Source organism: Martes martes, assembly GCF_963455335.1.
Source record: "Martes martes genome assembly, chromosome: 12".
Taxonomy (NCBI): Eukaryota; Metazoa; Chordata; class Mammalia; order Carnivora; family Mustelidae; genus Martes; species Martes martes.
The window spans coordinates 43814491-43827364 of NC_137900.1; the positions used below are offsets into that span (position 1 = coordinate 43814491).

Sequence of the window (12874 nt, forward strand, 5' to 3'; positions counted from 1 at the left end):
TTTTAAAGATTTTATTTATTTGACAGATCACAAGTAGGCAGAGAGGCAGGCAGAGAGAGAGGAGGAAGCAGGCTCCCCACTGAGCAGAGAGCCCGATGCGGGGCTCGATCCCAGGACTCTGGGATCATAACCTGAGCCGAAGGCAGAGGCTTTAACCCACTGAACCACCCAGGCGCCCCAAGATTTTATTTATTTGATAGAGATCACAAGTAGGCAGAGAGGCAGGCAGAGGGAGAGGGAGAAGTAGGCTCCCCGCTGAGCAGAGAGCCCGATGCAGGGCTCAATCCCAGGACCCTGGGATCATGATCTGAGTGGAAGACAGAGGCTTTAACCCAGTGAGCCACCCAGGCACCCCTAGAAGTGAGATTTTGATATGACGGATGAACATGCACAAAAGCACTATTTAGAAAAGCACTGTTTATCTTAAATATTATTTTCCAGCCTTTGTTATCCTTAAGGATAATTTTACCTTCTCCTAATGAAATCATGTCTTTATTATCTTTAAGGTTAGAGAGTTCCATAGCACACATACGAAAATTCTCCCTATACAGCAGCTTCATTTCTTAAGGTTTGTAATTATGGGTTTGCTATTTCTGATAGATCATCCTTTCTCTGACCAATGGGACAAAATAAGGTGTTAGTAAAGCCCTCACAGAGCCTTGTAAAAGCTTTTGCTCTTATATAGGATTAGTGGGCTGACGTCATCTTGACCTGACATCTTCAATCAGGTAAGTGTGTGCCGGTACACTACAATCAACGTATCAGCAAAAACTGGGTAAAAAAGATCATCCTAGTTGAAAGCACAGGATGTATTAGCAGAAGGTTTAATTGAGATCGTCAAGTTGTTTATACATTCAGTTTCTCCAGTTGAGATGACACCTCTGAAATGTCTCCAGAGCAGCTAAGCAAGCTTCTAACAACTCATTCTGCAGGGCCTGCATAACCTCCTCTTTTGAAGGTTAGCCAGTGGTTTCAATAGCATAAAATAGGTGGTTTATATATACCCCCCCAAAAGAGGAAGACATTTTTTTCTCTCTAAATTATCTTAGAGAATTGTTCAGCAGTGAAGTTTTGACCAAATGCTTCTAAAAGTTCTTAGTATTTAGGACTTTATAAGAGTTCAGAGAGTAGTAGTTACCTGTGAATTAGCTTATGACCAATAGAAAATGGAAGGCCAGTTATATTTTCACACTACAGTAATCAACTGTTCTGAGCCTGGCCAGCCCAAACCAACCATACATAAATTATAACAATGCTGGTATATGTAATCTCCTGAAGCTGAATATTCTGTAGTTTTGCAGTAAACTATATTGATCTGTTGGGTCACAATAAAAGAGGGTGAACAAAAAATAACATTTTTAGTTTAGTTACTTATCTCCCCAGCCAACACAATCTCTATACCAGGTTAACCAAGAAATTACTCCCTTGGAAGCAAATCCAGAATTCCAAAAACAGTTTTGTAAATAGCAAAGAATTAGTTTACTAGTAGAGTTTGATAGAAAAATCCTTTAATCAAAACAAGTTTACAATGTTGACACTTATGGCTTAACTAGAATAAATCTGTCCAAATTTAAATTGTATTAAGGACCAGCTATAATATCAATAGTTCCCTCAATACAGTAGGTCCTAGTTCCATTGTAAGACCTCTCAAAAAGCAGAACTCCAATTATTGAAATAATTCAAACTTTTCATTTATAGATGAAAACCATTATCTGAGAGGTCAAAACATACAATGCATGTCACATGCAAACACTGATACTAATTAAGCCTTTTCTCTGTATTCATAGTTTCAAAACATGAGAAGTGTCCTTTAGCTACTGAAAACCACCAACTGACCTAATCAAAATATCTTAGAAATGCTATCTGTTAAGTTACCCTTAAATTTTGTTAACCTTGGTTTACCCTGATTTAGTCCATATACATGAATATACGAACTATCAAAGTACTCCTTTACTTATCTAACTGCCTCGGAGCAACATATTTCTACTCCTTACAAGTCTGTCACATGGAGGATCTCTACATAATAATCCCCTTCTGATATAACCATGTTTTTCAAATAGGTTAGTTTTCTTATATAGCATTTACTTCTACTATTTACTGCATAAGAATCATGGAATTTTTTTTCCCAATTAAAAAAATACTCAGTGACTTCCTTAATGAGTGTGACTTTTTTTTAAAAATTCAGAAACACGAGACAGTTCTCAAAAATAAACTTTTATCATTTAGTTTTTAGTTTCAGCTACTAGTGCCTGTAAAGGATCTTAGATGGTTGAACCCTAACGCCAGATTCATTCCTAAACATACCTCTTCTGCTTTCTGTAGTAAAGTCCTGTGACTTCACTCAATTCCCAGCCATAATACTAAATAACCTTCAAAAGTTAACATGAGTTTTGTACCTTGTAGAATTGTCAGTTGGATATCTAGTTGTCATACAAAAAGGCATACAGACCACAAACTGTTACAAAGCAGCAGGATAATGTAGCACAACGTAGACTGGGAGATTAAAATTAACTTTCGATAAAAGGAGTGAGTACTTGTATAGAAGTAACATTTTATCTACCATAAAAATGCATAACTTCTACAAAACCCACAAACAGTGAAAAGACAGTCTGGTAAATCTAAGGTTTGTAAAAACTATGCACAAAACCCACGGTATTTGGGAAAAAAGGAAAGGTTTATACAAGTAGCAGTTTTAAAAATGTAACTTTTTTCTACTATCAATTACACATTAACATACACACACTAATTGAAATTATGCTACAACCAAATGTCTGGAAAAGCAGTTTAACATTTCCTAAATGGATTTTCCCTCACATTTACTGAATAATGTAGCTGTTAATACTGCACAAGTACAATTAGCAATAATGTTTAATTACTTTTAAACAAATATAAAGGGATTTTCTCCCTCAAAACAAGTTTTCAACATCAAAACCTATGCTTATAAAAATTTAAAACTTTCAGCAGTCTAAATATTTCAAAGGAAAACCATTACAAACTTCTCAAATGTTCTTTATATTCCAGGTATGTCAACCTAATTATCCAGTGTAGAATCCTTCAGAGATATTTCAGTCTCTCTCTCTTCACTGGATGACCTAAAGGAAGGAAAGAAAGGTGTGTTAACTGGGATTAGGGACTTTACTCCTTCATGGGGGTCAGAAAACACATTAAATCCATGCATTATGTTTTTATTTTTAAAAATACTTGGATTATCACCAAATTATTTTTAAAAATAATCTTTTTGTTCAAAATTTTATTTTACCATGTTAATATTCAAATCAAGCAAATTAACTCAGGGTAGCATCATGGCCCAGGCCCTTTCCATCATTTCCAACTTTAAAATGAATTCTCTTTAAAAAAAACATGAAAATTATATCTGTAATACCAACATATTACAAACTTTAATAAAGAGAGGGGCGATACAGACATGATTTCCCTGAATTTCAGGATTAGAAGGGATGCTTGATTCTAAATCCTTCAAATGTGTAGCAGAAAAAACCAAGACTCAGATAACTATAGTCCAATAACTAGTTATTTAGAGGCTACAGTAGAAAATAGCCTGTGATTCTAGATCTCATTTTTGTATTACCCTGTCACAATGCAAGAAAGTATGAATGTAAGTCACTCTTAAAGCTTATCAGTGAAAAAGTCCAAAGAAGAACAGTTATTTTAAACTGGATTCCTACTATCTAGCTCTATTCCCTTCAAATACAGACAAGTCAATTGTAAATTATATAAAGTTTTTGTTTCCTTTTTTTTTTTTTTTTTTTTTTTAAAGATTTTATTTATTTATTTGACAGAGACAGAGATCACAAGTAGGCAGAGAGGCAGGCAGAGAGAGAGGAGGAAGCAGGCTCCCCACTGAGCAGAGAGCCCGATGCGGGGCTCGATCCCAGGACCCTGGAATCATGACCTGAGCCGAAGGCAGAGGCTTTAACCCACTGAGCCACCCAGGCGCCCCTTTGTTTCCTTTTTGATTTATATCTTGCTTCCTGAGTTCAGGAATTGAGTGATCAAAATATAATCCTATACAAATAACCTTGGAACAGCACTGCGATTTAAAAGTTAAAAATATAAATGATCCATTAAAACATGTCCTCACTTTTTCTTACTGCTGGCCTCGTGGTTGTCTTTGCTTTCTTCACTGCTGTCTCCATTATGTTGTGGTTGATTACTGTCTTGAGCATCAGATCCTCCATTTAGAGTCTTTGAACCTTTAAAAAGGTTCCAATGGAAAAACTGTTAGAGCTTCTAATACTTTAAGATATCCTCTAAAGAGCCAAAATAAAAAATAAAAACATGGCCCTAAAGTTTCTAATACTTAATACACCTCATTTGAAAGGACACTGTAATCTTTTGGATAGCTGAGGCACACTGATAAGTCGTAGGGTTACTACATACAGATCTATGGGTACAAGAAAAGGGGGGTTTTTAAAAGATTTTATTTAATTTTAGAGAGTGTGTGCGCACAAGCCGGGGTGGGGGGAGGGGTGTGGGAGGGCGAGAGGGACAGAGGAGGAGAAGACAGGATCTCAATCAGACACTGTGCTCTATCTCATAACCCTAAGATTGTGACCTGAGCCGAAATCAACAGTCAGACGTTCAACCAACTGAGCCACCCAGGGGCCGGGGTGGGGGTGGGGGGATTTATTTATTTATTTTAAAGATTTTATTTATTTGGGCCCCTGGGTGGCTCGGTTAAGCGTCTGTCTTCCTGTCTCGGGTCATGATCCCAGGGTTCTGGGATCAAGTCCTACCATCAGGCTCCCTGTTTGGTGGGGAGCCTGCAGCTCCCCCTGCTTGTGCTCTCTTTCTCTGTCAAATAAATAAATAAATAGACAAACAGAAGATTTATTTGAGAGAGAGCAAGCACTTGTGCACATAGGGAGAGGGAGAAGCAGAATCCCTGCTGAGCAGAGGAGAGCCTGATTCGAGGCTGGATCCCAAGACCCTGAGATCATGATCTGAGCTGAAGGCAGAGGCTTAATCCACTGAGCTACACAGGTGCCCAGGGTGGGGGGGGATTTTTAATCTGGTCATTCCATTTCTTATAAAAAGTGCATCAAAGTAAAATTTTGTATTTTTCCTTGTTATTTCACAACGTGTCAAAATTACTATTCATAATTAACATGATTTTGTGTCCTACCGAAGTAAATGAGAAGGGCATCTTATTTCTAAGAAATCTCTAAGGAGACCTACATCATCATTCCCTAACAAATAAAAATATCCAACTCCTAAGACATAACACGGAATTGGGGGAACTGATAATGAATGATACTGTGTTTCTATTTAAGAATCCATCACAGATACATCCTAACATATCTGTGGTTGAAACAGTGTATCTGGAATTTGCTTCACAGAGAAACCAGAGGAGGTAAAACAGGAATGACCATGTACTGAGCACTGCAGGAGCTGGGAGATGGGGACACGGGAAGTTGCTTTCTTAACTACTACTGTGTGAAAAAGAACAGCAACTGCTAATTTAAACTTGATTATATGATTTAAACAGAAATCCTTAACCTTAGCTTCTGTTTTTCTAAGTGCTTTATGAAACCTTAGATAAGGTATTAAAAGCAATCCCAGCAAACAACTTACATCACATACCTGTTTGTTCCTTTTCTAGCTTTTTGTTTGGCCCTTTCTTCCCTTGATCTTTGGTTTTATTTGCTTCCTCATGCTGTCTTTGTTCGGCAAGAGATTTATTCAGCACTTGTGTGATCACAGAATCTCCTTCACCAACCAAAAACATATTCTTAAACTTGTTATACAACATTGTTGACTTTTCCATGATAACCTGACTAACTTTGAATCGCCGTATCTGAGAAGACAAAATATACACTCACAATTGTTTTCTTCACTGATTTTTAAAATGTTACTTCTTAATGAAGTGGTGATGGGGAAGTTTTAAAAATCTGCATGACTCAGATCACTTACTTTTTTCAGTGTTGTAATCATCTCTGTGTGTTTCTGAGCTTGTTGCATTGTGACCTGAAGTGAAGCAAGTTCATCCAAGGCCTCAATACATCTGTTCACATCCTTCACGACAAAACAGTAATTTCATAACTGTTAATTACCACAACCTATATAATCTATTCCTAAAGATCACTTTTAAAATCTCAAACAGGGCAATACAAAAGAACCAGTAATGGTCCCACTTCTCTTAAATTTACACATGTAAAACATGAGAAAATAAAATATGAAGCTATAAAAAGTACTGTATTTTAAAATGAGGTATTAAAGACTTACAAGATTATCAATTTTGAGTGAATTTTTAATTTCAGCATGTATCCTTTGAAGTCGAGAATCCATTGATGTTTCTATAAATTAAAATTTGAAACACAGTAAGTAGTTTTTCCAACACCAGTATTTCTGTATAAATCTAATAAGCAAAGCACAATGACAAGATTTGAATTTTTAAAAATGTTTTTTACAATCAGCCTAGTTCACTAAGAAGTTATTTGCCATTTTAAGTATTTAGGAAAGCAACATTCATCATTTGAAGAAAAAAAATCACCATATAGCTACACGGGTTTGTAAGATAAGCAGTCTGTATCCAGTTAATAAATCCCTCCATTCCAATCCTTATACAGCTGTTTTATCTTACATGTGACCAAAAATAGAAACTCTATCTGAAACCATGAGATTTGTCAAAAAATGGGAAAACATCTAGCTTTTGGCAATGTTACAAAAATGTGACCACTAGGTAATAAGCAATAAAACCGTAAGCCTGAGTCCTTAGCAAGTGCGCCTGATTAGAATTAAAATATAATGTATACAGAATCCGTTAGGGATTTGAAAAAGCACTTTTGTAGGATTTAAGAACATAAAATGCCTGATTTTAAAACCTATACATGAAAAATTAAGTGTATAATTTCCTTTCTATGTATTATTTTACACATCTTAGAAAGTGAAACAACTAACCTCGCTTCTTCTCCACTTTCTTAACTTCTGGCTTCTTTCCTTCATCTTTATTCTGCCTATCAAATGTTAACACAAATATTTCAAAACATTGGAACTTTGTGACTGATTACCAAATGCCCACATCCCTTATGTAAAAGCTAAAAAATTTTTTTAAGATAGAAAGTCAATAACCTAGATCATAAGGAATTGACTGTAATTAATGGGACTCTGGAATGCCACAGCTTTAGTATGAATTACTAAAAACACATGCAAAAATTAACATGCTAAAATCTAATTTTTCAGTGGCATCACAAATAATTTTCACACTTGTCATGGTGAAATTTTTTTCCAACAGTAAATAGTGTTGTTTAAAGACCTAATTTCAGGGTCAGTGGACAAACAGACCATAGTGGGAAAAGAATGCCTATAAACATTTCATGAGTTCTACATCACAATTATTTTTAAAAGTAGCGTGTCAAAAACAGACTAATTTTTCCCACATCTCCAAAAGGGTAGATAATTGGAGGGGTTAAGTTCTAGGTTAAACAGACTGTGCAAAGATGATACTATGGTATTAAAATGGGTTCTTTTTGGCCAATATTTCAAACTTAAAAGGACATTCACTGACACATACCATTTCACAAAAGAAAAGGTACCATTTTACTGCAAATCACAAAAATAACCATTTTAAAATGAATTCTTAATTTCTAGTACCTTGGCTTTGAGTTCGGGCCCTATTATAAACCAATTGAAATAGACAAGAACAAAACAATATCTAAAAATCAGGTTTTTTTTTTTAAAAAAACTTTATTTTAAAATTTTGGTTACAGTTTCATTTTTGTTTTCTTAACAAGTCTACTGTTTAATCTCTCAGGATTAAAAAAAACAATTATTAAGATTCTAAAGAATTAAACAACAAAGGAATGTCAAGGGAAGGGCACAACTGCCCCATTTTCTGGGGTATCAGAGCTATTCCAGTTTAACACCTAGCTTCAAAACAAAATGAGTTTTTATATTTTCTAAATGAAATAATGTACAACCACCATCTTCTAACTTCCAAACACAAAGCTTCATCTTAAGCTTGGTAAAAAAACTTAACAGGAATGATGGCCGACCTTAGTATGTAGTGTGTACCTTACAGGAATTTTTTTTTTTTTAACAATCATAACACAGTAATAATGCCATTAATGAAGTCCTCAATTTAGAATCTGCAACATTCTTCCATCAAGGGGGGGGAGGGGGAAATTCAGTCCAATGAGTCTGTCTCAAGATCTTCATCTCTTGTTTGCTCCACTTGTATTCTCTTTTCAGTAACTGGATTAATGCTTTGAGCCCAAAATGAGATATATTTTTTATTACTGTAGATTACATGTTGTTTGGCTGGGAATACAATACAATAAACTTTATTTTGCATAATGCATTTCACACAAGCTGCATCTGAAATGCTTTACAGAGCAAAACTGTCCAAGTACAAAGTTTTGTAATAACAGGAGAAGGAAAGAAAACACAAATATTAGAATTTGAGAAAGTTACATTCGGAGGACATTCAAAAAGAAACTGAAACACATAAAGATAACTTTGAGATAAGAAGGGTTGGGCTAGATTTACTAAGCAATGACTAATTTTATATCTTAATTTGGGGAGCACAATAAAGTTAAAAGCAACAAACAGTCCAACAACTTTTCAGTGAAAGGATAGAAAAGGATAGGTAACAAAAAATAATTTAATTTACAGAAATGGTCAAAAGTCTAACAGAATGGAGGGAGTAACATTTCTGAGCTTTAGATAATTTTTAAATTACTCCCCTCAAGCAGATGAAACTGCTTATATAATCATCCTCCAAACAACTAAGAAAGCAGATAGTCAAATACTATACTTGTAGAGACTTTGGCTTACAAATGTATCTTATAAAGAAAAAGTACAAAATTACTTAACGAATTCACTACTCGTCATTAAGTTTGTCTTCATAACCTATAGCATGTTTTTTAAATCACCTCCATTAACAAAAAAACCAAGTTTAGTTAGAATAACGAAAGATGCTTCACAAAATGCTTTTCAAAGAAAGAATTCAGAAGTGACAGTCTCAAGATAACTAGGAAAACAAATGTAATAAGCACATGAAGTGTAATCATCACCAGTGCTATTTTCCTTCTAATAAAATTACTTTATAGAATAAAATTGAAAGGGAAAGAAATTCCCCATGGTCTGTATATACTGACTCCAAGTATCAAAACTTAAATCAGCTTTGAACTTGATTTATATTACACACACTTAATGCAAACCCTGTCAGCCTTTAGATTTACTGGCCTTCTCGGGTTTCCAACTGCTGCTATTATTTTTGCTGGTCTTTTGGGAGTGGCCTGCTGGTGGTATGTGGCAAATAAGGGTATTTAATTCTTTCTCCACCAACATATTATTACCACTCTTTCTATATTTCATACTCAACAAGTGAATAGTAGAGGATGAGGACAGTTTCAGCAAAGCTACTAACAGCTTAAATCCTATCTGCACTCTCAGTTTAAATTAAAAATAATTCACAGAGTGACTACCTCAGTGAATTTCATCCTCTTACTCAGCAAAGAATGAAGCCTAAAAAAAACATGATCATCATCATATACTGGAAGATTTTTTTCTAACACCTGGGGAAAGTCACTTCTCTAAAAGGCTTCATATGGTCTGGAAAACGAGATTCTATCATTTAAAAATTTCATGCTAGCTTAAAAAGGAAATCAAAATTTAGAATAAAAAAATACTTACTGCTCAGTTTCCATCTGTTCTTCTTGCTTGCGTTTTCTATCTGCTGCTTCTTTCTCATGCTGGCCTTTCAGCATATTCCTTCTATGAGGGTTCTGAAAGTTCCTTCCACCTTTTCTCTTCTGTTTTGAGAATTAGGATGAATTTAGTTAACTATCAAGTCAGTGACTAGTGCTTCTGGGATTACAATCTTGGGAGGAAAAAAAGCAACTCATTTTCTGAAGGGACAAATACTTAAATTACTAATTAAAAAAAATCTCAGAATTACACATGTTGCTATCTAAACTGAACTTGGCCTTGATGACTAGGGGAACAAAAGTATGTCAGGCTATTTGCTGCTATACAATGGTTCTCTATACTATGGTTCTGACCTGTTTGTTTATTGACAAGTACCTGTTTACTGACAAGTACGTTGCTTATGCTATCCAATTAAAAATTTTTGGCCTCTAAAGAAAGTATTAAGAAATAAGAAAAAAAAAAAAAAAAAGATATAGGATCTGAGTCTGTAGATCTCCAAGGCTATACACAATACTGTGCTTTTCTATGCAAAAAGATGTATAGTTTTAATCAAACCCCTGAACAGTGGCATTCAAATAAAATATAACTGATACACTAAACAGGCCCAAAGAGTGCTAAGAATTTCATTGTAGTAAATAATAATACTGTATAAATGCATCTCTATTACATCTGTCTTCACTGGTCACAGTCCATTTGGCTTAATTTCTACTTTTCTAAATAGGTGGGTTATTGGAAGTTTGTTATATAACATTTGATTTCCACATTGTAACTATGAAAAGGTGACACAAATTTAGAATGTACAATAAACTAAAGTTTCAAATATGCTTTTTAACAAGGCTAGTTCAAGCTTACAAAGAAAGACAAATTCAGTTTTAATCACACTCATACTTTGAGATACTGAATGCTTACTAGGTAAAAAAGAACTACATAGGCAACTAAAAAGAGAACAAATATTTTATTTGATAAACACTGTACCTTTTCACTTTCTTGATCATCTCCTTCCTCTTCAGAATCAGAGGTTGATGTAACCCCTGTCTTAGCTAAGTTTTTTCTTTTGGATTCAACTTCTTTCTTCCCTTCCTTTTTGTCTGGCTCTTTTCTTGGCTTTTCTTCTTCCTTCTGGCCATCTTCATCCTTTTTAAGCTGCTTTTTAGGTTGTTTTTCTTCTTGCCCCTTTTTCTTACTTTTGTCTTCTTCAGTTACCCTATTGGAGAATATAGCATAGCAAAAAAAAAAAAGATTTTTTTTTTAGGTATCATTATGGGCTGTCTTTTAACCATACTCTCCCAACCAAATAAGTATTTTGGAGAAGAAAATTTAACATATCTTCCACTTAAATATAATGTCTTTACCATCCCATCATAAAAGGAAAAGAACATCCTTTTCTTATAAATCAGAAAATACAAAAATTACAGTGGAATGAGGGTAACAGAAGAGTAATTTTCCCCTTTGTTTTCCAAGTTTTTTGTAATGTTCTTTATTTAATGAAAAAATTACCTAATATGATATGTGCCAAGATAATTCTTCACTGTGGGGATACAGCAATAAGTTAAGATGGGTGTGACACCTGGATCTTACATTCTACAGAACTGTAAGAATAACATGTTTAAGGAGTACACACATTGGGAAAAATACAATTGCAGAAGTGAACTGCTTATGATCAAATATGATCACTTTAGAATTCAAAGAAATACTTTGTAAGGTAAAAGGCTCCCAACTCATGCATACAGTGGTAAAATATATGGCAATTATGCATAATATATAACATACCATATACAAAATATACAGTAATTAAGCATAATATATAACATAAATAAGCATAATATATAACAAAATATAAAATATGTATGTAATTAAACATAATATATAACTGAATTCACTAGCACTAAGCATTCCCATTACCAGTGGATTTACAGATATCACTAAGTCAAAATTAACAAAATTACTCAGTAAGCCTAATGTTACTATTGGATGATCTTTATGCTAACTAGTACAGCAGAAATAAATACAAGTATTTTTGGTACAATGATAGGCTCTAGGAGAATCAAATGATGCCAATATTAACCATAATAATTACTTTTATGATATATACATCCAACTAAAGCCATCCCATTAAAAAAAATACCACTTGGAGGCCTGGACAAGCTGTTTAAAAATGAATCTTTTTACTAGTCTAGGAATTTCATTGAGATTTTCAAAAACTACACAATTATATCAATGGATCTGAGAGGTGTAAGAGACTTCAGATCATTAGTCCAACCCATTCAATTTGATGAAGGAGAAAATGATGGTGTGAAGGTCAAATAATTAGCCCACCCAGTATCTCAGTTCCAAATCCAGTGACAGCCTATCAGACAACTGCTTCTTGAACCCTTAAGAGATTATTAAATTGGAAGAAAAAAAATTCACTCTTTAATCTTTTCAGAAATTTGTCACATAACCATCATTGGCTATGCTTCTTTTCAAATGTCACATGGGTTTCCTCATTAATTTCTAATTGACAGAAGAAAAGGCATGCATATACAATCATTTACACTTTGTCCAATATTTTCACAGATGTGAGTATTTTGATAATTTCATGGAGATGGGAATAGCTAGTCAAAAACATTTGCATGTATTTCCATGGCTCTTAAGACATACTGACCAATTCCTTGCCCAAAATATCCCCTCAAAGGAAGGAAGCAGATATTAAAAATCCAAATACCCTCTGAACTAGCAAATCTGCTTCCAGCAAGGTATTCTAACCAACATACTTGCACGTGTACAGAATAGATGACAAAGCTTTTAAAAGGATGTATCCATACTTGAGATGGATGTTAAGAATTATACATACGATGGACTACCATGCAGCCGTTTTTTTTTTTTTATTATTAAACACAGATTAAGAAGTGTACAATACTTCTTATCCTGTAAGAGATGGGAATAGTGGTTCAAGGGTTTTTGAACAATACCAAAGAGACTGCCACAGACTTAACTATCCTAGCTTGCTACAAACAAGTACTTTCCCAGTGGTCCTCCCACACCACCTTTCATGAAAAACAGACTTCTCCCACAGTGACAATTTCCCTTTTTAATAGGTGAAGGCACAGTACAAAACTATTAGTAAACAGTTAAAAATATGTTAACATAAGCAACAACTAATGCAAATACAACTCCAAATATCTCAGTGGCTTTTACCAAATATTTCTTACTTTACATGAGGATT

At 34.4% G+C, this 12874-nt stretch overlaps 1 protein-coding gene across 3 annotated transcripts in view; it reads right to left on the reverse strand.

The window, feature by feature from the left end:
- Positions 1-1491: 1491 nt before the first annotated feature.
- The window catches only part of PSIP1 (PC4 and SRSF1 interacting protein 1), a 43144-nt gene continuing 31761 nt past the window's right edge, over positions 1492-12874 (reverse strand). The window contains exons 9-16 of one of the 3 annotated variants that reach the window (XM_080819872.1): positions 10645-10873; positions 9655-9773; positions 6919-6974; positions 6244-6314; positions 5932-6033; positions 5602-5815; positions 4100-4211; positions 1492-3092 (exon numbers count right to left, since the gene is read on the reverse strand). In XM_080819872.1, the coding sequence (XP_080675998.1) occupies positions 3032-3092; positions 4100-4211; positions 5602-5815; positions 5932-6033; positions 6244-6314; positions 6919-6974; positions 9655-9773; positions 10645-10873 (964 nt within the window). In that variant the 3' untranslated portion in view covers positions 1492-3031. Of the gene's footprint in view, positions 3093-4099; positions 4212-5601; positions 5816-5931; positions 6034-6243; positions 6315-6918; positions 6975-7694; positions 8358-9654; positions 9774-10644; positions 10874-12874 lie in introns of those variants that run through there. The other 2 variants (XM_080819873.1, XM_080819874.1) reach the window with 2 other exon arrangements.